The following is a 25,131-nucleotide window of genomic DNA, read 5'->3' as shown; positions in this document are numbered from 1 at the left end:
TTCCAGACTAGAAATGCTCCAGTTTTCGTTAGAAAGCACAAAACATGAGTGGTGCCTCATGAGAACCTCTGGTTTCCAAGGAGAGGAGCCAACTGCACAAGCGACAATGATGCAACCCAGCATGGAGGAAGAAGTGAGGGTGCTCTCGAGTGAGACTGCAAAGAGCGTAAACACGACTGACTACAACTGCTTGGCAAGCAGTCCTGTTTGTGCCACTAGCCGGACACAGGGTAGCACCTTCTGCCTGCAAGGATAGGGCAAACTTAGGAGGTACTTTTCCATGCACTCTTTTTATGGTCCAGTCCTTTGTAAATGGGGGACTTTCCAACCTAGACGTAATTTCTGTGAATTCAGAAGCACTCATTGAAAATCCAGCTTTACTGTGAAATGACAGATTTGTGACATGCCCAATATCCTGGCACAACAGGCTTAGCTGCAGTTTGAGTGAAGAACCACAACCCTCAGCTTCCTAGTTTCTGGTCATGCCACATAGCCTCCATCCTACCTCAGCCACCTCTTTTCCCACAGGAAGAAGTTCAAAATTTCTCAGCTCTTCCTGCTCCAGAAGGCCCAGCACAGCAATGATGACATGTGTCTATAGAGACATTTATTGGAAAGATACAAAAATAAGGTGTAAATTTTAATAAGCTGTACTTAAACATGCCTCAGGCACTTAGTTCCACATGTGTTACTTGGTGGGAGACGAGCCCAGAAGACTGACAGCATGGCCTGATTCCCTGATGTGCGCAAATCCACAAAGCAAAACAAAGTCTCAATCCCAGAAACAGCTTACAACCATTTTTCTGCACATCTTTTTGGTCCCTTTGCTTCCTAAGCCTCTGTCAGGTCTGCTGTGCTTGACAGCAGCTCTTACCAGTGTGGGCACATCAACCAGTCACTGCAAACGTGGAGCAGGGCTCTGTGTAGACACATCTGCAGAGTCCACTTGAAATGTCTTCTGCCCTGCAGAGTAGCCCTCAGCTCACACTCTCTGGGAAGACAGAGCCTGTTCCCCGTCTCGTTATGCTGATAATGGTAGTAAATACGTGCAGTATCGGATCACTTAGGTTAATACAGAATAATTGTATAAATGAGCATCTCAGGTCTTCAGCTGTCTTCCTGTTGAAGTTGTTTCCAGTCAAAAGTTCCATCCAAAGTTAGATCAAAATTTTCTTTCTCTTGCTCTCGGGAGAGTTCCAAAAATACCTGAAATGATCAATATACAACTCTAATTACTCCTCTGACACTCACTAGACACTTCAGTGTAGCTTTATAGGAGATACAGCTCTGCAGCTCCCATGAGAGGTATGTGAAGTAGCTTTAGGAAGTGAGGAACTGATAGGGTGGCTGACACAGCTGCCAAGAGGTGCAACAGCAGACTGCTGCTTTTTTTTTTTTTTTTTTTTAAAAAAAAAGATTAAAAAAACAAACAAACAAAAAAAACATTTTTTCACCACTTAACTTCCCTCAGAGTAATCCTCCACCTGACACACACCATGAGCGTGGACAGCAGAGCCATCCTCCCACCACTCCAGACAATTTCTCTGAGGACCATCCTCCTGCTCTGGCCACTCTGCAACTTTCTATCCTGTGCATCGTTTACAGCATGCCTAGTTTTGAAATCACGCACCTGGGCCAAAGTGTTCAAGGAGAAGCTGTACTCCTCGAGGTTGAAGGTTCTTTTGGCTGTGGAGAAGTAAAAAGAGAGTTGGAATTTCCCATACTGTGTTTTCTTTTCCAAAAAAGTTATTGTGTTTTGCTCTTACCTTCCTCTAGCTTGGTGAAAGACTGCGACAGGGGCAAGGCATCTTCCATTGGGACTTTGTAGACTAGCAAAGATGGAAACCTGGAAGAAAAAAAAAGTAAAAGTGACTCTTGTTCTGTTTGGAGCTTCTTAGGTTAAAAGTTTAACTCACAATATGGAGGTGAACATTTTACTGCATGAATTACAGCAGGGTTGGACCAAGTGATACTATCTAATCAAATCCCAATGCAGAAACTTGGATCCAACTATCTCTCTCAACCTGAGATCCTGTATTTGATCATTAAATTCAGTACATTTTTAGGGAGGAGGCAGTGGTGCAGCCACCACTCATGCTGTATTTTATAGTTACCGCTCCTGACGGGCTGCACTTGGGAAAATCCTCAAAATCTCAGCATGCAGAAGATCAGTGCGCTCTGTGTCCTTGACTTTAATTTCCAGTACGTAACCTTTGCCAAATTTGTTCTTCAGGTACTGAATCGAGCCAATGCACCTGTAGTGGAGGCAGGAAGCTCAGTGAATGGACAAAGATGCCAGCACAGGGTGCAATGAATCCTTTGATTCCCAACCATCTGGTCACTCCCAACTGCTCCTCTCAGTATTCCAACTACGGGAAGCATTTGAAGTGCACAGCGGTGGACTCAAGCTGCGGAGACCAGAGGAGCACCCCTGCTGCTCCATGGACCAAAGAAGAGCAGAGAGGTGCTCCGTGGCCATGAAGGGTGAGCAGCCATGCACGGCGTTGTGTGCTGCAGCCTACCGTAGCCGCCCGGACACCATGATGGCCACCCGGTCGCACACCGCCTCCGCCTCCTCCATGTAGTGCGTGGTCAAAATCGCTCCCTGCTCCTTGTTTCTCACTGCAGCACGGATCATTTTCCTGAGGATACAAATAGGGGAAAAAAAGCTGACACTTCCAAATCATGTCAAATGTTTCTTATTATACCTTTGTTTTTAAACTTGACACAAGCCCTTTCATAGATTCTTCTGAAATCCATGTATAACTCTCATGAAACCAAATTGCCTACGAGGCTGAATTCACAACACAGTTTTCCTTCACTTTGCATAGACTTTAAGGTCAAGAGAATCAGGAAAGCAGATTTTCCAGCAATGCCGTTGACAAGCAGCCAACCAGCAGTAACCATAGGTTGGGTAAACCTCTCTCTGCTTGTCTCAGGGCACTTGCTGTTGGCTTCCAACCCCTTTGCCCTTCAGAGTGGTGCCTGGGGCACTACTCACCAGACACGGCGCTGCCCGTTGGGGTCCATGCCGGTGGACACCTCGTCCAGGAGCAGGACCGTGGGGTTGCCCAGCATGGAAACTGCAAAGCACAGCTACAACAGGAAAAGACTTTTGAGCCAGATTTTATGGGGTGCAAGCACCTCTGGGCAGCATTTAACTCACTTTATCTATGAGAACCAGGGTTCTGATTTGTAGGAAACGTAGACTTGGAAAATATCTGCTTACATCACCTTCAAATTGTATTTTCCTTATTTTCTGACACAGGAGCTGTGCCAGTTGGTCGCAAAATCATGCAGACCAACCTTGTCATCTGCATCTTCATAAACAGAAATAACTCTACCTTTCACAATAACTGTAATTGGAAGAAATTAAGTAATTTGGCAAACACGCTATGAAAGAACCGCTGACACAGGGACATAGTTGTCGCCAATCTGACACAGAACAGACACATGTCAAAGCCCTCTATTGTCCACCCAGGAGGCTCTCTCAGGTAACTCGGAACACAGGTATGACCTACTGCTCACCGAACTAAATTTTCATTCATTCTAGCAACAGTGCAGAACTCACTACAGAAAAAAAAACAAAACACACCTTCCTGTTTATCCCAGTGGATAATTTTCCGGTTGATTTTTTTAAATACTCCTGAAGCCCCAGGGCATTCACTATTCTGTGGGGAAAGGGAAGAAAAGAAGAAAAAAACCCATCATTTTATTATTCCTAGTTTCACTCTCTTACCTGTGAACAGTAAGGAAAAGGAACTTTCTTCCCCCTGCCTTTTTGTTCCTGCTTATTTTCATTAAACCTGGGAATTTGTCATCAAAATGTCTCTTTTTTAAAAATAACCATTACCACGAATAGCATTATAAAGCCATTCTACCTTGCCTGTGTTAGTTGAACAGGCAATACTTAAGCACCCTTCTTGTGGTGCCAAATAGAAAGTCAGAGGTTTTAGAAACCCTTCTCGCATATAAAATACTAAAAAGGATGTTAGAGGCAAATTTATCACCACAAAATGTGCATAGGTGAATGGGAGATTTTCCTGACCCACTCATTCCATCAAGGTAGAGCACTAAAATATTCTTACAGAATAATCTCCTGAGTTGGTTTCAAATGCTGTTGCTGCCCCACAGTGAAATTTGATGTTCTGTTTCCCTCCCCGTTCCCTTGGACTGGGGAAAAAAATGTTCCCTGGCAGCTGGAACCACCTCTCCGTACCGGTTGACAGCGGCAGCCACGTCCTCCTTCCTCACCCCTTTCACGGCAGCATAGGCCTCCAGGTGCGCTTGGACCGTGAGGTTCGGCCAGAGTGGGTCCTCCTGAGGGCAGCACCCCAGGAAACCCGGTGTGTGGTCCTGAAGGTGGGAGCTTGCTCCATCCCTCTTCAGCATCAGCACCTACACAACAGGACACTTTCTCTGCTCTCAGATATCCCTTCCCACAGACAAGAGCACAGTTCAAAGGAAGACTATGGGTTCCTGGGGAAGGAAACCCAAAGCACAAAAGATTGATTTTGCAACCCTCAATTATATAAATACAAGCAAAGTAAATTAGAGGAGAGGGATCCCTTCCAAAATTTAGCTAGGCTACTCAGGGTAAATCAGCCTCCAAAGATGCCAATTTCTCTCCATGGACTTTAGCTTTTAGACTTTGATTTAGATTTTTAGTTCAATTTCTAGCTGTCTAACATTGATTAAGATTTAGACAGGTATGTAGAAGAGTTACAAGTCCATCACCTCCAACAAACAGCAGTCAGAAATGATTTGCAATATTTTACATAAATAATTTTAAGGGCATAATGCATTCGGCTAAAGCCTCAAACCCTGACATTGTTGGGACTGAAAATGATTGCTCAGTCCAGCAGTGTAATATAGCTATTGCTTAGCTTTGCACATGCATGTCTATTGAGACTCTGCCCTTGCCTCCAGCCCACAGGTGCCTCCTACCTGCCCAGCAGTCAGTGTCGTCTCTCCAGTAATCATTTTGATAGCTGTGCTTTTACCTGCTCCATTGGGCCCCAGAAGTCCTAATACTTCTCCTGAAATCAATATGCACCATTTCTTAGTAAGACTTACCATTCAATAAATGTATCAGGAGCAATCACCATAAAAAAGATGTAAATTACAAAGATCTTGTAAAAATAAACAGCAATAGAGAGACCATGCTGAGAGTCCCTAAATTCACAATTTTATATAGCTGATGAATCTGAGCGCTGATCCGCATCATTTGAAAGCCACTGCTGAAGTGACTTGTGTAGGGGGGTTATGTAAGTTTAGATAATATAGAGTCCATGGTAACAAATATGCAGTATTCCCACTGTTTCCTAACGCACCAGCCACAGACCAGAAAAGTGAGTAGATTTGACCTTTATGTCCTTGTTCAATAACTGAGACACTCTAATGAATTAACTTCATAGGGGTCTTTAAAATAGTTGTAGAAGAATAGTACCAATTCTTACCTTTTTTCACACAGAAGGAGACATTTCTGGTTGCCATTTTCTTTTTCTTCTTAAATACAGAATCAGCTTTCTTTATTTTATATTCCTTGCATAGATTGCTGACAACAACAACAGATTTCTGAAAGCGAGGCAAAAGAAGAAAAAAATAGTGTAATGTAGGTAATATATTGGTAATATAGGAAGAAAAACTCCTTCCTCCAAAGATCTTTGAATTCATTTGCTAGTTCTCTGAGAATATGACTGTCCTCTTAAAAGTTTTCTTCTCTAGACTGATGGGACCCCTGACTTGCCTTACTGATAACTTAAAGTTTGCCACCAGGATTCTTACTAATACAAAATAGAGAAAGCTAAAGTTTTACCTCATCCAGACTTGGAGATGCTATGGCATTTCTCACTGCTGTTCTTTCAGCTTTAACATCTTCGTCTTCTTCTTCTAGCTCCTCGGAGTTCTGGTGCCTGTTCTCTTTTTCTGGAAAAATCCTGCAAATCCAGCAGGTCCCATTTAGTTCTCCACCATTGTATTTTGGATAGACCAGAACTGAATGTCCCTCTGGTTCAATGTTTCTTGCGTTTTCTATTGTATATTGTAGGGCTTTCTGTACTGGACAAAGTAGCGGGTTGCTATGTCCACACAATTACAGGCAAATGAAGATGCTAACAAGCTTGGAAACCACTTAATATTACTATTTACTGTAGTATTTAATGGGCTATTTTGGTTATAAAAAATCATTGGTATTAAAAAAAATAGGGACAAAAATAGGGACGAAGACAACAATTTATGTCTAAAAAATTGTCTTCAAGGAAAAGTTGTGTAGCATGAATTGATATCTCACATATGTGGTGCATATGCATTTATACAAACCTAAATATTGGGTCCTTTCTCAGAACTGGTCTTCCATATTTTATCTCCAAATACCGAAGTAGAAAAATGAAACCCACAGAATGGATGTAAGGCTGAAAAAAAGAGGTTGCCCCATTAGGAAGAGCTTTGCCTTCTGCCCTGCTACGGCTGAAAAGATGGTGACAGTGTTAGAAAGTACGTGAGGAAAAACACAGTATGTGAAAATAAAGTCCATTAACATCTACACTCGAGCTAAATCCCGAAGGCCTTTGCTAACACTTATTAATACTACAGAAGATATCACTTGTAAAAAGAGAAACTCAATTTGTAAAATAACAAGAGAGCATTAAGACACATCGTGGGCTTATTTTGCTTTCCTTTTACCATTTTAAAACAACAATTTTTTTTTTTTTGTGCAGGTGTGTAATCGGTCATCCATATTTACAGAGCTTTCATGTAATATAAGCTCAGCTTTCTTGCCTCCCTTCCTCACAAGTGAAGATGTGCCAGCAATTAGTGCTTTCTGAATGGAGGAACTGCAGTTTGGGTCTGTGCCCACCCTGAAGCTGTTGGGAGATGCTCCATCCCAGGCCAGCCGCTGATCCAACACGAAACTTCTGCCATGTTAAGCGTTGGGGAATTGTACACGCGTTTACATTCAGCATCTTTTAGGAAATGGGCATTCCTAAATAAAGGTAATCTTAAATGTTTTCTTACTGCAAAGACAGCTGTTAGTACATCATGGATTGGAGGTGCCAAGGTTATTCCAGAATCTTCTAGAAAAATCTATAAGAATAAAAAAATATAAAATGAGGATGTGATTCTTTAGACTTAGACATTAGACTGGCTAATGTGGAACAGTTAAGTACAAACATCGACTACTTCAGAAATATACAAGCCTTGTGATTTCTTCAAAATGTTCAAAACACAGATGAACAAACTCCAGAAATCGACACAGTGCTAAATGAAAGCCTCTCCTATTTAGGAATACTGGTCTATCATGGGAAAACATCTGTTCTCCTCTCCTTTGGCTTCCCAGTGGAGAAGTGGAGGGAAACAAAGATGAAGAGAGTCTCCTGTTTGGACTTACGCTCTTAAGTCATTTATAGCACAGACTTGTGCAGCTGGAGGATTTTGCTAAATTAATAGCTGCTTTTCCAGTACCACCTCTCAGCTGACATGGAGCAAAGCAGTTTGCTCTTAATTTTCGCTCTGTTCACATGCAAAGTCAGAGAAAAAAAAAACCTTATATTTTCTTTTATGATTATTCAAGCCATATTTTCTTTTATGATGTTGAAGTGAATTAAAGGTGCTTGCCCAATCTGTAGCCGTAGCTCAACTGCAAGAGAAGTAGCCTGTAGCAACAGTGAGCAGTTGGAGAGGCTGTAACTTTGTTGAAATGGTCATTGAATGATGCATTCTGGTGACTTGAGAAGCCCCAGCAGTAGGAATCATAGAATCATAGAATGGTTGAGGTTGGAAGGGACCTCTAGAGGTCATCTAGTCCAACCCCCGGAACACACATGGTCACCTAGAGCACGTGGCACAGGACTGCGTCCAAGCGGGTTTTGAAGATCTCCAGAGAAGGAGACTCCACAACCTCTCTGGGCAGCCTGTTCCAGTGCTCTGGCACCCTCACTGTCAAGAAATTTTTCCTTAAGTTCCTGTGGAACTTTTGATGCTTCAGTTTCTGGCCATTTCCTCTAGTTCTGTTGATGGCCACCACTGAAAAGAGGCCAGCACCATCCTCCTCACTGCCTCCCTTGAGGTACTTATAGACACTGCTCAGGTCCCCTCTCAGCCTTCTCTTCTCCAGCTGAACAGGCCCAGCTCCCTCAGCCTCTCCTCATAGGGCAGATGTTCCAGGCCCCTGATCATCCTTATAGCCCTGTGCTGGACTCTCTCCAGCAGCACCACATCCCTCTTGTACTGTGGAGCCCAGAACTGGACACAATACTGCAGATGTGGCCTCACCAGGGCTGAGTAGAGAGGCAGGATTGCCTCCCTTGACCTGCTGGAGACGTTCTTCTTGATGCACCCCAGGAAGCACCTCAGGAGAAAACTAATGACTCCTCCTAATCACAAGTTTGCAATTACCATGAGATTTTGCCTTAAAGAATACCTGCTTTTGTTTTATGTACAGATATATCTTGTAGCTCAGCACCATAACTTACATAGTAGCAGTTGATGACGAAGCCCAGCAGTGGATATGTAGGAAATAAGAGAGGCGTGATATGCAGGGAAATGCTAGAATCCACTGAGAAATCCACAATTCTGCTGATAACAAAAGAAACCAAACCTACCTAAAAGAGAAAAAAGGCAACTTAGCTGACAGGAAAGGTTACACCTCTTCACCAGTGGTGAGAATTGCATACATTGATGTTTTTACTTCCCTGTTGAATTTCTGGCAATGGTCAATGAGAAAGAGACCAGAAAAAATGAGGGTTCAGGAGCTCCTTGGCCGCGAGAGCTGCTGCTTCAGATCTGCTGGGGAAACTCCTCCCCAGACACAGGCCTGCTTTGGACAGAAGGACAAGGTCTGTGATCCTTTTCTTCCCCAATCCTGGTTTATGCCTAATATTCTACCTCTTTTGATATCAGACTTAGACTTTCTAATCCGACAACTTGTGTCTCAAAGCTTGTGTTGTGCAGTCATGAAGCATTGAACAGAGTGATAAATAACCTTCCTGACTTCCTATCCTGTACCAGTTCAATATGCATCCCCCATGGCAGCTTAATGGCAGCTTAATCAGCATCAGCATCAGCAGCTTAAGCTGCTCATGGCAGCTTAATCAGAAGAAGGGGAACTATGTGGATTGCTCCATGGCTCTTCCTGGGACTGGCTGCCTTGTTCCTACTTCCTTAACTAATCACCCAGCCATGCAAAGTGGACCCCTTAAGTAGGCATCCTGGGTACAGCCTGGTTGAAGCTGGTTAAATAATAGACCAGAACCATAGGAGTTCCCCATTGGTTTGGTTTTGCAAACTTCACCATGAAGGAAACACTGGACAGGAGAGAAAGAATTGCAGTATCTGCAATGAATGATCTAAACTATCAAATGACTTCTCATTTCTAGAGAGGTGAGAGCAAAAGGCTGGGGGGAAGTAGTGAGACTGACACTGAACAGAAAAAGATGAGTTTGATATAGGATTGCCTACATAAAATACATGTCCTTATCTATATCCTTAATGTACGTTTGGTGTTTTGGCTTCTAATTCATCCTTAAGAGCCCCAGATATACTTTTGCAAACTCTGCAGTACATCATCCAGCTGTATACTTACCACTATCAGGATAAAAGACCAAAAATCACAGTTCCATCCTTTGCGAAACAGGAAGGAGATTAAATATACAAGGAGAACAATAGACATTCCATAGCCAAAAATAGCCATAACCTGTAGTGAAAAAGCTTTCATTAGAGAAAAGGGAGTGTGCAAAGAACAAGAAAACCATGCACATCATTGCGGTTCAGAGCATTGAGAAAACACCGCAATTACTGCTGAGTATAAAGGACTCCAGTCCTTTCACTCCGCAGAAAGTCCGTCGGAATGATATTTACCAGCAAACAGAAGACACCAGCACTCCCAGAAACTTTGTTACTCATTGCAAACTGGAGCCCAAACATTGAGAAGAGAAGGAGCCAGCTCAGAGGGATGTCCACCAGTGCCTGGCCACACCAGTAGGCTGAGGGCAGGAGCCCCGAGATCCGCAGCTGGGAACGAGCTCCTGCCTAGGGACACACATGGAAAAGAGCAGGATCCCAGTTGGCCAGTTACACCCTTTGGAACAACTCTATGAAATATAAACCAGGGTTGTTTTTTCCATATTACCACCGTAATATTATTCATTTCCTGGTTGTGCTTCTCACTGGAGTGACCTACACATTTTTAGCTTGCTGGGGTTAAATTCTAGTCCTTTTAGTATTTTATTATTCTCTGCTAAATGCAAAACTGCTTATCTTTATTGTTAAAGTTGGAAGGGATCGCTAGAGATCATCTAGTCCAAAATATGTCTATCTAAAGAAAAATATTTCAAACAGCATGTCACATTCAAGTACCTAGTGACAATACAGTTTAAAGCCCTTCTTCCCACCCACAATTTGCACCATTTCAAGAATTACCTTGTAATCTTGCAAGTAGCCCATTGAAAAGTGAGGAGGGAAACCAGGGAATAAGATCAGCATATAAGCGAGGTAAAAAGAAAGAAAATAATCCCAGTATCGTGCATCTATCTGAAAACAGAAGAAAAAAAAAAGTAGAAAACACTACATCATAAGAGATAGACACCATGATTAATCTTACTGCATTTTCATGATTTAAAATACATTACAAACACAAAATGGGATACTGAATATTATGGGGCCGGGGAGAGAGCCTTTTATTGATAGACCTGAACTCTCAGCTACTATATGTGATGGATTGGTTCCCACCAAAGATGCACTTACGCAGTTTCTGGTTCAGAGCTGGTTTGCATCCAGCTATTTGAAAGCAGGGGCAGAAGCTGGGCAGTTGTGCAAGGGCACATATTGAATTTATCCTTAGAATCACTCCTGAAATCAACTGTGCTTTTTCCATATCTAACACATGAATGTGTATAGACAACCTCATGTGTCGCTTCCTGTTATTGAAACCTCAAGTAGTTTTAAGACAAGTTGTTTGACACATTCTGGCTCTCAGACTCCAACACTTACACTGAAAAAGGGGTGACTCCAAATCCGAATATGTTCAGTGGAATTGAAAGTTCTCAACAGAGCATTGCTAATGATGTTCACGAGCACGGGAAAACAGTTGATAGCCTCCATGTGACATAATACGGTAAACCTGTAGCTCTTAAAAGAGCAAGGAAACAAGATGAAGTCCAAGGCTTTATTTTATTTTATTACTGCAGGGAAATAGTAGAATCAAATATACTGGGGAAATCCAGAGCTGAATTAATTTTACCTATACCTTAGCTCCTAAAAAACCTCAAGTTAGTAGATACTAGAAGTCTGTATAACTACTATAACTATATTACAAAAATAGTAACGTTTGGGGAGGAGAATTGGAGAGATGAGACCCCCTCTAGCATGTGGTCTACTCATTAGAACACTTCCAATTCTTTATACCTGTGTCTTATTTTTTAGGACCATCACATAGTTTTAACAGAATTGATAGCAGCAATTTGCTTAATTATTAAATTAATGAGAAGAAATAGAGGAAAAGAAAAATCCTTACCTGCCCTTCTCGAGACACTTTTATAGCCCCGTTATGTTCTAGCTCCTCTGTGATATTTTCCTCGCTTCTTATTTCCACTGTTAGATCTTGACGTTCTAGACTGTGGATAAAGTCTTCGATACCTGATCCTAGCATGAATGCCAAAAGTGGAGGAGTCAAAATATTGAACTATTAAGTATTGAGTGAAACTGTCCTGCCTTTTTCTGAATCCATGACTACCAAACAAAAACAGATAAAAATCTAATGACTGCAAAATTCAGACAGCACCTATGAAGTAGGTCTTTGCACTTTTTGTGTAGTGGATGGATTCTGGCCTCAGTAACTGAAAATTTGCCTTGTAATTTTTTGAATAGAAAATGATGCGGATCAGCCCATTTTTTTTTCCACGCACCTGTTTTATTGAGGATGAGCAGGGTGGTTGTCTCCGAGTGAGCCTTCCTGCCAAGTGGGAGAAAATATTGCGCAGGTAACAGCTCCCAGGCACTTACACCTTGCCATGCAGCAACCAGGGCCATTTGCAAAATAATAGGAATCAGAAAAACCACATAGAGCAGCAAGCTGCAATGAGAAAGATACGAATAAAATTTCTGAAGACAGACATTTTGCAGATTGAATTTCTGTATTGGAAATAATATACTATGTTTAGCTTATTGAACAACTTTGCTGTTAAAAATATTTTAGCTATTTTGTTTTTAGAAGTTCTAAAACCTTGATCATTCAGAAGAGCCCTGAAAACTCAGTGGGAAGGCCTCAGATTTAAGCAAGTCGTGTTTTAAAGCCATGAAATCCCCTTCACACTTGCCTAAGATGTAAGTTTTTCCTAAATCAGCATTTCCTCTCTGTTTCTTGTGCCCGCCAGGAAAAGCTGGCATGCTGAACTGAAGACCAACAAGTCAAATGCCTTCAGACACAGGATGAGCGATGTTAAAAAAAAATAGAGGAAGTTTGAAAGTAGTATTTTTTTCCTCCTTTCTTTTAATACCCAACTTTATTTTCAAATCTCCTCTCTCACCCAAAACTGTTACTGAATGACTCTCTTCTGCAGAAAGAAAATGGGGTTGCTATTGCAGATATCACTCCATGTAGGAAAGAAAATGCACAAAAGAAAACGGGTATCAAAATTGCTAAAAATTAAGTTTTGGCTGAAAAACCCCAATGATTCATTCACAGCTATGACCTGATTTCAGTTACTCCAAATGTTAATTGAAATGCATCTGTGAAAACTGTCCCTACCCTGCAGCAACCATGCTGCTCACAGCATGCTCAGGCTGCGAAAGGGAAGAGCTTTGGTACTTACATTGACCCGAGGTTTTTCAACGAGCTCTTAAGCGTCAAGAGATGAACCCGTGCCATGGCACAGACCTGCTGCCTCCAGAGAGCCATGCCGCTCGCCGTCGCCTCTACGACATCCGAGAGCAGGACACCCTGCTCCAGCTCATCCAGGGACCTCGCTCCAGCCTCTGCCCGGTCCTCACCAAAGGCATGGTCATCTACAGAGAGTTTTCAATGTGCGCTTATTTGGGGTCAGATTTTGCATTGTAATGTGTGGAAAAAATAAGAGTACCCTAAATAGTGAACATGTTACAGCATGGCAAATGCTGCAGTAAAGCAGCATTTCTCTTCATCTGAGAAGAGTTTATTTTGGAGGCAGCATTGTACCTTCTTGATCAACTGTGGTATCTCCCTCCAGCTTCAGGAAGACATCCTCCAGCGTTGTCATGTGAACTCCATAGTTGATAATTCCCTGGTCAGAGCAACTGTCAAGATGACTGAACAGATCTGCAGGACAGAAAGAATATAAGTGTCTTCAGGGTAGTCAAACAGAAGCACACATCTGCTCTGAGGCCACTGAGTTTCCTCACCAAGGTTCACCATTGCAAACAGAAGATTGGCGCTGTGTATTTTGATCTTAAATGTTTGGAAGTTAAAATTGTGAGAGAGGCCAAAGCAGGGAATAAAACATAATAATTCAAAAAAAGTCCTTATTTGACTCCCACAGAACTTCTTCCTCTCCATTTCTCTCGCCCTACATTTCTGATAACTTGCCTTTTTATGGAAACTCCCAATTATTTTAGTATGCATTACCTGGGAATTTGTTCACATTCTCCAATGGCAGTTTATATTGCAGCTCATATTGACGGTGTCCTGAGAATACAGCATTTGGGATGTGCTGTTTAACCAGAGCTGTAACATTCTCTAAGTCACAAGACTCACTGACATGGATCCTGTTCAATTTTTAAAAAGTAAATGGTTAATTTTGAGGAAAACCACTGTATTTCCAGGATCTGTTAAATCAAAAGCTCAGCATACTTCACTTGGCCCTTACTTTAGCGGGAAATTATGTTACTGCTTGCTAGGGCTTACATAGATACCTTAAATGGTAGCCGATTCCCCATTTTTTCTTCAAGAACAGAGAAGAACCAATACACTTTAGCCTCCCATGTGAGATAAAAGCCTTGCGATCTAAAGAAACAAAAAGCCAAGAAGTTTATACTGTAGAGCAGGGACTCAAAACCCTTTGGTGACTGAGCCTAATTTGTGAAGATCAATGTTGTGGGGCCCGTTCCCTTTTTCCCAGCCCTCTAACATGCCCTTCCTGGCCTCTGACACCCATACAAAGCATGGTGCAGTAAATACAGAAGCGTCCATCTCCTGGCATGCCATCCTCAAATTCAATTCCAGCTGGAGGACACGTCTGCTGGAGCTCAGTCATATGAACCAAGAGTCTTAAAAAGGATACATGCAGGAAAAAGCTAGAGAACTTAATTCCAATAGCATTTACAGTGAGCTTGGATGTAGTGCGTATCACCAGGGAAGCAGAACAAATGCTCTGCATTGCTAAGGAGGGTTTTTTTATTACCCTAGCAAAGCTCAGTCTTGCTGTCCTTGTTGACCTGGAGCTTCTGTTAAGGATAGCAAGTGCCTAGTGCTGTTAGTGCCAGCAGAAACATTGCTGTGCATTTAACAAGATCAGGACTTCATCCCAGGTAGGTCAGCTTGGAAAAGAACATGGTGCTCAAGACTTACTCTGGAGAGAAGCTTCTGTCTGAGCCTGAGCTTACCTGCGAGGATATCGGCCTCGTCCATGAACTGGGTGCTGAACAGAATCACTCGACCCCTCCTGTGCTCCTTGAGAAGGCTCCACACTTGATACCTGGAAAGGGGATCCAACCCAGCCGTTGGCTCATCCAGCAACAAAACCTGCAAAAGGAAGATATGCTTGTGATTTTACTATCTTTGAGGTATAATCATAAGAGCTTTAAAAGGCCTTGAAATCATGGATGAGCTTGCAGTTACGTCCATGCATAACATTTTAGTTAGGCTGGACCCAGCCTTCCAGTATTACACAACTGCCCCTGCTTCTTTACCTGGGGGTTTCCAAGCATGGCTATTGCAATGGATAACTTTCGTTTTTGCCCACCACTCAGTTTCTCAGCTTGAGTGTCTTGAATGTTGCTGATATCCAGTAATTCCAAAATGTTTTTCACCTAGAAAAGCACAAGAAAGTCCATTACAAGCCTCAGTATTCCTTTGGTCCTTTTCTTTAGACATGAAGGGGAACTGATTGAGCCTGAAGGTGAAATTTCTGCATGTCCTTACTGAAGGTGAGCTATACACACTGACCATACTGTTGGCGAGAGTGCTAGTAGTACTCTACTACTCTATAAAGTAGTACTAGTACTGTGCAATGGTGCCTTTTAGGAAAATATGCCCACTCACCTCATGTTCTACATCTTTGGACTTGATGCCCTTGATTTCAGCAAATGTCTGCAAATTTTCTTTCACTGTTAAAACTTCAAACTGGACATTGAATTGTGGGCAGATGCCAATCATCTCTCTAATTTCTTTCCTGTCTTCCATTTCAGACAAGTTGGAGTTGTATATGGTGGCAGAACCTGTTCACAGGAATGGACACAGTAAGGTGGAATAAACTCTCTTTGCACACAGATTTTAATTCAAGTCCACCTTGATTTAACCATTTCACCTCTTGACATCCTACCTTCAGAAGGCAAAGTAAGTCCGCTGAGCACGTTTAACAGTGTTGTCTTCCCAGCCCCACTGTGACCAAGTAAGGCAGTGATCTGGCCCTCATAAATGTTTAAAAATAAACCTAGAATAAAACCATTAGGTTTTTTTTTTTTTTTTTGGGGGGGGGGGGAGCTTTTACTTCATTTTTCTCATTGTCATAGGCAATAGCAAGACAAATCAAGAAATATAAAAACTAAGTAGAAATAATCCATCAAAAGTGCATTATACGAACTGAGGGATAAAGCTTTGCAAGTCTAATGCTAAATTCATAAGACGTTGCTCTGTATTTAATAGAGAAGACAGAAATACAACAACTGAAGAAAAAAGCTTTTGTTCTCTCTACATGTTCAGTAAAAAGAGAAAGGCAATCTCTAGAAACTGAACAAAGTAGCAGTCAATTGCATCAATTATTATTCTAGATAATTTTTCAAGCAATACAGTTATTGCTGTTTTACTTTGATTGAAATGTTTGCACAATTATTCTTCTTCATCTTTAACAGGAATCAGTATCACAGCTTTCATACCTCTTAAGGCTTCTGTTTTCTTATCCTTCTGCTTATAGACTTTTTTAATATTGATGAGTCTAAAAAGAAGGTAAGAAAAATATCACTTCTGGATTACCATTAATACATTTCCCTTTTATGTATTTTTATGGGTCTTAACTCTCAGTACCTTATGTATTTTCATGTAATTTCTGTCTTTTTAAACAGATATTGGGGCTCAGTAGGATTTTGCACAAACATGAATGTGTACACAGATGGGAATATCAATATGTGGCATGCAATAACAAAGCACCAAGCCTTTCATGGACAAGGTCAAGCCCATTGCAACAGATGGCCCTTTCACTGCCCTTTAACTTCCCTAGTGAACCTTTAGCAAAGTCCACAGCAAAAGAAAATAAACTCCCCAAAATCAAAAAAACAAGCAACTGTTTAATCTAATTTTCACCACTCGTGACTGGCCTGAATTACCTGTTTATCTCATATGTATTTTAACTCTAATTTTTCTCCATGAAATGCTCTGCAGAAATGTTATGAATATGCAAACTGTCTGGACAAAGCAACACAGAGCTGGTGGCAGGAGTAGGGGAAGTGTTAGTGGGAGCATTAGACCTGAGCTACCGAACTCAAACAGTGCCAATAGTAACTCCCTTTTACAACCTGATGGCCTCCTTCCCCATGAATTCGGGGGGCACAGGCTCTACGTCGTCACCGAGCAGCTCCTCGGGGCTCATTTCAGACTGGGGCCTCTTGCTGGTGGAGCTTCTCCTGCTCTTCATCCAGTATGAGGGCTTCAGGCAGAAGAAGGGGGGATTGGGGATGCCGTATCTGCCTAATGGAAAAGCAAAGAAAATGACCCATGATCAATCTAAAGCACAATCTAAGCACTATTCTGAAGGTCTAAAAATACCCGGCTACCTCAAAATTTTGACTTTATGTTGCTAAAAAGAGAGTTTAGGAGGTTTTCATTAGCATGCATGAGATCTGGGTCAAGAAGGAGAGATTCAGGGCTGTTTCAGGCTGTTTTACTTAATGTATTAAGATATTGATACTTCACTGCCTTTGATTTGTCAATAACCAGGCTTGGGCAGGATTAGGAAAGTCACTCTGCAATATAATACTTTTTTTAAAAAACGAAACCTATGCTAATTCACACAACAGTGGAGCGTTGTCTCCTTCTCCTGAAGAGCTATTGCACACAATCCATATAAATCAAAAGTATACAGGAAAAAGTTGTAAGTACACGTTGTACTTACCAGGCAGAACTTTATCAAAGTAGATAGCTAACAGCAGATACAAGACAGAGTCAAAGATCAGCACAATGTAAGTTGAAAATAAAAAGTATGATTCCTCCATAAGGTTAGAAAAATAGAAACCTATCCCAAATTTTTCCAAATGGAAAATCTGAAATAAAGGACAAAATAAAAGACTTTTTAGATTGAAAAAACATGAGGTTATGATCAAATTATGGATGCAATCGACTTGTTAACGCTAAAGTCTTTCAGGATGGCAACACTGATTTTTTTTTTCTCCCTTTTAATTTCTAGTGAGAAAGGGAAACAGATTTACTCCACTCAGAGATCCTATGTTTCCATGCAGAATTTTCCAGAATAATCCAGAAACAGAAGAAAAGATCTGAATTTTATAGAAATACAATATTGGATATAAGAAATGAGATATTGTCACACTTAGATAATTTTAACTATGTGCATAATCTAGTACAAAAATTATAAGAATTTTTCACAATAATTGGTTGCAGTGTAAACTGGTAGTAAACTAAGTGTATTTTCTGGTGGTGCACAATTCTGACATGAAACCAAAAGATGAAAGAACTGGCTCTCACTGGAGCCAGAAAACAGCATTCAAAGCTGCTGAAATGAGAATGAGAAATGAGGGTCATGACTTCCCATGTCTTTCTACCTCCGAAACACAGTAGGGCTTTTATTGCCATTATCTGTGATAAAATGCACTCTGCCTTCACCTCAAGACCACGCAAGCTATTGAAAAAGTTTGATTAGGGAGATAACACACCATACCTTGGCGATTCCAGCGTTAAATGCGTAAGGACAAAAGAGACTGAGAAACCACTGCATGGGTTCAGGAATATTTTCTACCAGCACTGCAAGGCTTAAGGATCCAAAGACAAAGATGAAGAGGAAGACAATGGATTCAACAAGCTTAAAAGTCCTTAGGAGGGAGGAGAGCAGGAAAGCAAAATGGACCTGTAAGAAATGGGAATTGTCCATTAGCAAGATGCATTTCCAATGCCACCATCCCCAACCTGAGGCATGGGACACAGAATCACAGTGCTGAAGGGGCTATTCTACTTTTGAAGTACTTCTGAGGTGTATCAGCACATACATGCAAAGCCATCTCATCAACAGAAGGAAAATAAATATCCTTAACTAGCAGCTCCCTGGTGAGCTGAGTCCATGTAATAAAACAAATCAGAAAAGATTGTCGTGAGTAGATCTGAGGTTTTGTTTACAGCCAGTCTACTGCCTGCAGATCCTCAGACTGCAATCCAAATCACGGCCAGTTATGAAATACAACTGAGTCAGAGAGTATTTGCATTGGCAGGACCAGGGGAAAATAAGAGTTCTGAGCAATTGTGCAAGTGGCTCTGGAGTAGTGTTTAGGCTACTCAAAATATTAATAAATTACATGGTAAGAAAATCAAATCTGTCTTTAACATCCCCAACTTACACATGCCATGCCATACAGGAAAAATAGCAGTACAATTGCAGGGAAGCTGCTAAGGTAGAAAGCATCCTGCACGGTGATGGCTGTCAGCAAGCAGGACATGACCAGCACATAGACAGCATACAGCAAACTCCAGGAGAGCCTGAAGATGGAGAGATGAATGACATTATAACCTCTTTTTTTTTTTTTTCTTAAGTAAAAATCTTTGTTTGAGCTTCATCTGCATGGGAGAACTATTTAAAAATATAATATTAAGTATATATAATATAATATTAAAATATAATACAAAAATATAATATTATAAATTAATATAATATAATAATCCCAGGGTATTATAATACTAACTAGTCCCTAGTGCAAACTCATTCACATTCTACTTAGAGTAGGCAGCATGACTGTCTTTAGGTGAAAATACTCCCAAAAAGAAGATACCTCCACCCTCCCTGACCCACTCAACCTTCAACTACAGTTTGTCCTTAGTGAACTCAATGAACTTGTGAACTCATTGTGCCAGTACCCAAGGGTACGCTCATTTTTGGTAAATAGGTACTTTAGTCATATTAGTTCTACTACTGAGGGACTCACCAAAATGCGATATCATGTAATCCCATCATCTTCATCAATGCTTTGAGCTTCTTCTTTTCTTTTACAATTTGCATTGATAAAAAATGCATGAATGCAGAGAAACACATCACGACAGTAATCATGAGATAACTGTACTCCAATGAAATTGAGGAGATGACACCCCGGGATTTCATACGGATACCAGCGATTGATTTCATTTCTTCCCAGACGGAATGATTTGCCACCCCCTAAAGGAATTCAAGGTAAGAATCCGTCATGCAGCGAGGTGTAGTTATGTACTGAACCTTCTGATTTATCAGCCCCTAAATCATTTTTTTTATACACGTTTATATAAAGCATGAACAAGTGTAGCAATAATCCCCGTGGGAAGCTTTCATCTGACTTGTTCAGATGCCTGCGACCCAGCTAGACTCCCTTGGAGTCTGTTGGGAAAAATAAATCCTTCATCTCATCCTGAGGTAAACATCCAAATGGGCAAGTCACTCACACTGCCCAGGATCGTGTTTCTCTCTCTGGCTATGTAAACAGTCTAGATGGTTGCATAGCCAGATAAAATAACCCAGACACATTTTTGAGGTACAATTTGGGAAGAAAGGGCAAGAAATGACAGACAGGTCTCTTCCAAATGAATAGCATGCAGCAGACATTCATACCACTCTGGGTAAGGGCCCAGTCCCAGCAAGAACTGTCTGTTTCTTGGAATCTGGGATATTCTCTAAAGCAAATAACGGTATTGCATTTGGTTCACAACCTTTCAGAGCAATTACAATCTTCAGGAGAAACAACAGTAAACACAGATCTTGACAGCAAAATTGAAAGCGTGTCATTTTTCATAGGGAACCTTGAGATGGAGAAACTTCAGATTCCATCCAAGTTCCTGCTGCCTCTGCCACTGCCAGTAATATTCCCAAAGCCTCTGAGGCATCTGAACAACTTCAGCTATTTGTTCTTCCGCAGAATTTTCTGTCCTTTGCTATTGTCATAGAGGAACTTGTCTTTTCTTCACCACATATAAAATAAAAGGAAACCCCTTTCATTTCATGAATTTGATTTACCTCTATAATAGCGGCATCGATACTGGACTGCAGGGACAGGAAACCTCTGTACCAATACTTTGGACTGTTACAGTAATGAGATGAGAAATTATAACAGGTATCTGCAAGGATGAAAGGTTAACACATACGGATTACTCCAACAAAGCTACGCCTGTCCAAGTCAGGCAAACGTATGTCCATAAATATTTATTTTGAATTACCTATGTATCCAAACTTCTCATTTGGAATAACTAATCTCGAAGTAGAAAATCTGAGGCGATAGGAGAAGTTGTCTTTAAATACAACCCCTATAATTGTGTTATTTGAAATCCATGCTTGCTCCAGCGCTCTCTCATTTTCCATTGCCTCTAACTTTATACCTGTGGTTTAGAAGAAAAACATTGCAATGAGTTTCTGCAAGTCAGAAAATGTGAGCATGGGTACTGCTTATATATTCTGCTTTTGTCAGCTTTGCAACTGCCCCTTTACACTTCTTCTATCTGGATGAGTTACATTTGCCTACCTTTAGGTAGTTCATGCTTAACCAATCGAGAAGAAGGATTTCTCAAAATAATGAGCCAATGCATCTTAATAATATTATTCTATATAGTGAGTATCTTGTAAGGCAGAGCTACTTTTCACAGAAGCAGAAGATGTGCTCTTTAGTCTTTTAAATACTACTAAAATATTATCTACTAGTATAAATATTTGAAGAAATGGGAGATCTGGGATGAGTTTTCTCTATTAGCTGAAGATACTTAAAACACATGAAAACACAATGCAGGTACAATAGATTAAATAATGACAAATCTAAATACATAAAAGACAAAACATACCTGTCATTACAGATTTCAAGGCCACCTTATTCATTATCTGTCTTGTGGTTGCTGTTATGGGTGTATAAGCAACAGTAACCCCAGTAGTATCAAAGGCAGGATCATCAAGTTGCCCAAGATAAGTGTAAGGCACTTCTGGATGGCGTGTATGCATTGTGAACAAACTTACTAAAAATATCAGAGGCAGAAAAAGTAGAGACAGGGTCCACTCCTAGGTAAGGAGAAAATGGAGAGGAGAATTTAATGATATAGGGGAATTTTGTAATAATAATAATAGAGAGCACATTCTCTGAGGGACTGAGACCTAAAGAGGCACTTGATCACCTTGGCTTTTTAGAGGTGGATTAACTAAGGATATCTTTGCACTATGCATGTCACTTAGGTGAATTACCCGCAAAGAGCCCATCTGTGCTTTCATATATTACATAAATGACATATGTACAATTTCTTATAAAAGCAGTCTCGCAAGTCTTCATTAGCAGCTAGGTTTTTTTTACATTTGCAGAAAGAACTGGCTGTTTAAAGAAGGGCAGGGACTGGAGGCTCCTCAGTGTTTAGCTTTGCACTGTTTTGTTTTCAGTATTTTAACTTACCTGAAAGCTCTGCCTTTTCATCCTCCATTTGACAAGTACATTCTTCCACAAGAGAATTTTTGTTTGCTGGAGTACGCTCATATTTCTCTGAAGTCTCTTCATCTCTGAACCTACAATTCTTTTTTAAATTACTTTCAAATGCAAGAAAAAAAAAGAATAGCAGTGACTGTTTTATTGGTACAACCTTTGCATTTATTCCAGCTCATAGGACTTTTTAAAGGCTCACGTTGTCCTCAGCATACTGCTAAGTCTTGTTTTGGAGACCTGAACTATCCATTGCAACTCAAATCCTTAAACTGGGAGGAGGTATTTATGAAACGTAATGGGAAGCTCAGACTGCATGATCTCATTCGTTTGGGTGGCCTTCATGTCCAAGAAATGACAACTGTATCACTTAAAAATGCCAAAAATCATTCTAACTGGCTACAGGCTTCACACCAAGAGGTGTTGAGCAACTCCTGGATGCTGTAGAGGCTGAGCTCATCCTGAAATCCTTGTCAGCGGAAAGCAGCTTGGAGTTATGAAAGAGCAAACCCTTGGACACGCACTTGGAGAACTGTCACTGTCCAAGCAGAGAGAAACTTGGCAGCAGCGTTTAAACAGCTCTAGCCAAAGCAAAACAATAATTTACTGCCTGGATAATCATTAATGGTGGCATGGGAAGCTTAGAAAAACTAGGGATAGAGAGGGTTGTTTGAGACACTTTTGTAGATGAGATATGCAAGCTGTTAGTAAAACAACCATGAGTAATTGAACAGAGTAAAAGGACTAAATACTCAGACCTTAAAGGACTGTGTGCGGAGCCAAACCGCTCTTCCAGCATACAAGCAGCTAAAACATACTTTCAGACAAGATGTTTTCCTCATCTTTTGTAATTAAATAAGTTGTAGAAATATTGGCATGTTTCCACACGCAATCCTTTCAACCCTCTATATCATATAAAAAGAAGATGCATGTTCTCCTATTCCCTCTGGGAAAATATTATCTCATGGTGCCGACAGGCGCATTGCAGTTTATCTTCCTCCAAATACTCGCATTCGTGGTTTTCCTCTCTTAATCACCAGTTTAATGAAGCCTTTTAGAATGAAGGACTCCTGGTGAACTACCCTATGCATGCATACCCTCAAACCCAATTACTTGTGATGTTATTAATTACCAGATGTTTTCACCCACTTGGAATAATTAAATAGTTCTGAAAGGAGAGGAAAGGAAAACGAAAGGAAAGGAAAAAGAAAGGAAAGGAGAAAGAAAGGAAAGGAAAAAGAAAGGAAAGGAAAAAGAAAGGAAAGGAAAAAGAAAGGAAAGGAAAAAGAAAGGAAAGGGTCTTACCTTAATGGGAGGGTGTGGCAGCTGGTTTTTGCAGCTGGTGACCCGCCTGCAAATGCCCGTGGATGTGCCCGTCGCGGCGCTCCTCTCTCATTCACTCACTCCCCGGTACTGCGCTGCTGCCCAGGGACATTCTTCACGCCTGTGCTTCACTTCTTGCTGCCTTCCTCTTCTCCTCCCCACTCTCCCTTCCCCCTGGGCACATCTTCGGGTTTATTTATATCAAAAAAAGCAAACAGAGTTTATTGTTGTTGAGGCGCTGAAGCAGCTTCTCGGAAAAGTTACTCAGGAAATACTTGAGTCTTAGCCAAGAAAGGCGAAAAACAAAAAAGCCAAAAACTTTTCAACAAATGTTACAAAATCCTTTTCTGGCCTGCTCCACTGTGTTCCTCGGTGCAGCAGCAGAGGCTTGAGCTGCAAGGAGTATCAGGACATGGTGTTCAGGGTGAAGGAGTAAACGCTGACTCTCCAGACCCTGCGGTTTTCTTGCAAACAACTGTTTCATGGAGACTAATAAAGCTCCTGCACTCTTTGCCTTGCAGGAGAGCTTGTAAAGTTTAAAATAAAGGGAAACCTTCTACTTTCACCCCGAGCCCAGGTCCCCGGCTCTGCAGCATCCTTCCTGCTCTTCACGCGCCCCTTGCTTCTCTGTGAGCAAGGCTTAAAACACTGGCGGTGGGAGGGAGCAGCGAGCAGCTGTGCTGGGACAGAGGTTGGGCTTGCGGACGCCCAGGGAGTTGGATCCGCTCCCCTTTGCTCTGCGGAGAGAAAAAGGCACCAATAACTAGGTTCAGATCATGTGCAGATGTCTCAGCCAGACCAAGGTAGGTTTCGAGGTGTAAGTCAAGGCACAGAATCCCGTTAAGACCTGCCCCTGATTATGCATCCTAGAAACCCTTCTTTCTTCTGCCAATCCCTCCTGGCAAGGCGGGGGGGGGGGGGGGGCGGGGGGAAAGAAAAAAAAAATCTTGTTTTGAGTGATGGAGTAGACAAGTTTTTGCCACTTCCCTGTTCATCTCCTTTCTTTTGAAGATTACTGTGAAAAGGAGCATTTTGGGTCTGTTGGGCAGCCTTCCTCAGCAGGAGCAGCGCATTGCTGAGCTGCTGCAGCCACCTGCTGGTACCCGCCAGCCCGCTCTGCTTGTGCCCCCTGACCGCATCTTCCACCAGGGCATCATCCATCCCGGATCCTCCATCCAGGCATTGTTCATGCTGGCGTCTTCCATCCCAGCATCCTCCATCCCAGCATCCTCTACCCAGGCATCATCCATCCTGGCATCTTCCACCCAGGCATTGACCATGCTGGCATCCCCTGCCTTTGGCAATGTCTAGGCCAGCATCTGCTGGTCATCATTCACACTGACATCCACCTGGGCATCATCCACAGCATCTGCCACCTACATCCTCCACACCAGCTTCTGCCTGCATCATCCACACCTGCATCCACACCTGGAGCAGCAGAGCTCCAGCTTCAGCAGCGATAGACCCATGGCCCCATGTGCAGACCCTTTGCAGATGCTCTGTACCAATGTGTTTGAACTCAGCGTACAGGAGAAAAAAGAGGTAACAACTTTGCACCCATCTCCTCACTGCCGGCTCCCAAATTCAGCCTAAACAACAGGAGTGTGCAGAAGTGGTCAGAACCAACATCCTTCCCTGCCGCATCTCACCAGGGGTAGGGACCAGAGACAGGCCAGGCTGGCTTAAGAGCATCTGAAATACACAGACGTAGCTGCTTTGGAGGGACAAAACACCTCCCTGAGCTCCAAAATATACCACTGTTGACTGCTGAGGGGAAAGTTCTCAGCCCTGAGCTAAAGCTCTCGTTTGCATCCACCGCGGGGGATTGAGACCTCCTCCAGCAGCAGCACTGGGTCCTTCGACTTGTTCTGATGAGATGGCTTGGGAAGTAAAATTTCTTCTGGTAGCGTTATTCTTCAACAAAACAAGCCTCACAGTCTGGACGGGGTTACAGATGAACTACAGATACAAATTTGGCAGAGAATCAAGGCT

At 41.9% G+C, this 25,131-nt stretch overlaps 1 protein-coding gene across 1 annotated transcript; it reads right to left on the bottom strand.

Moving 5' to 3' along the window:
* Positions 1–922: 922 nt before the first annotated feature.
* Positions 923–21,943, bottom strand: LOC104564890 (ATP-binding cassette sub-family A member 10). Its single transcript, XM_088537775.1, has 38 exons — positions 21,793–21,943; positions 21,200–21,410; positions 20,585–20,743; positions 20,385–20,485; positions 19,330–19,556; positions 18,748–18,886; positions 18,078–18,263; positions 17,298–17,445; positions 16,702–16,873; positions 16,066–16,124; positions 15,513–15,623; positions 15,233–15,408; positions 14,881–15,000; positions 14,575–14,713; positions 13,885–13,975; positions 13,598–13,737; positions 13,172–13,291; positions 12,810–13,002; positions 11,904–12,070; positions 11,513–11,640; positions 10,990–11,127; positions 10,420–10,530; positions 9,859–10,029; positions 9,584–9,694; positions 8,475–8,603; positions 7,018–7,086; positions 6,322–6,413; positions 5,819–5,939; positions 5,460–5,577; positions 4,948–5,039; positions 4,220–4,398; positions 3,596–3,671; positions 3,002–3,096; positions 2,523–2,642; positions 2,115–2,255; positions 1,767–1,846; positions 1,631–1,686; positions 923–1,206 (listed from the first exon to the last, which is right to left on the bottom strand). The coding sequence occupies exons 1-38, from the start codon at positions 21,892–21,894 to the stop codon at positions 1,108–1,110; spliced, it is 4,887 nt and encodes a 1,628-aa protein (XP_088393901.1). The 5' UTR covers positions 21,895–21,943; the 3' UTR covers positions 923–1,107.
* Between the last annotated feature and the right edge of the window lie 3,188 nt (positions 21,944–25,131).

This window comes from Tinamus guttatus, unplaced genomic scaffold (genome assembly GCF_059628265.1).
Source record: "Tinamus guttatus ecotype Peru unplaced genomic scaffold, ASM5962826v1 Tinamus_guttatus_pri_ptg000045l, whole genome shotgun sequence".
NCBI classification, from domain to species: domain Eukaryota; kingdom Metazoa; phylum Chordata; class Aves; order Tinamiformes; family Tinamidae; genus Tinamus; species Tinamus guttatus.
The sequence above is the reverse complement of the archived record's forward strand: the minus strand, read 5'-3'. Positions and strand labels throughout refer to the sequence as shown.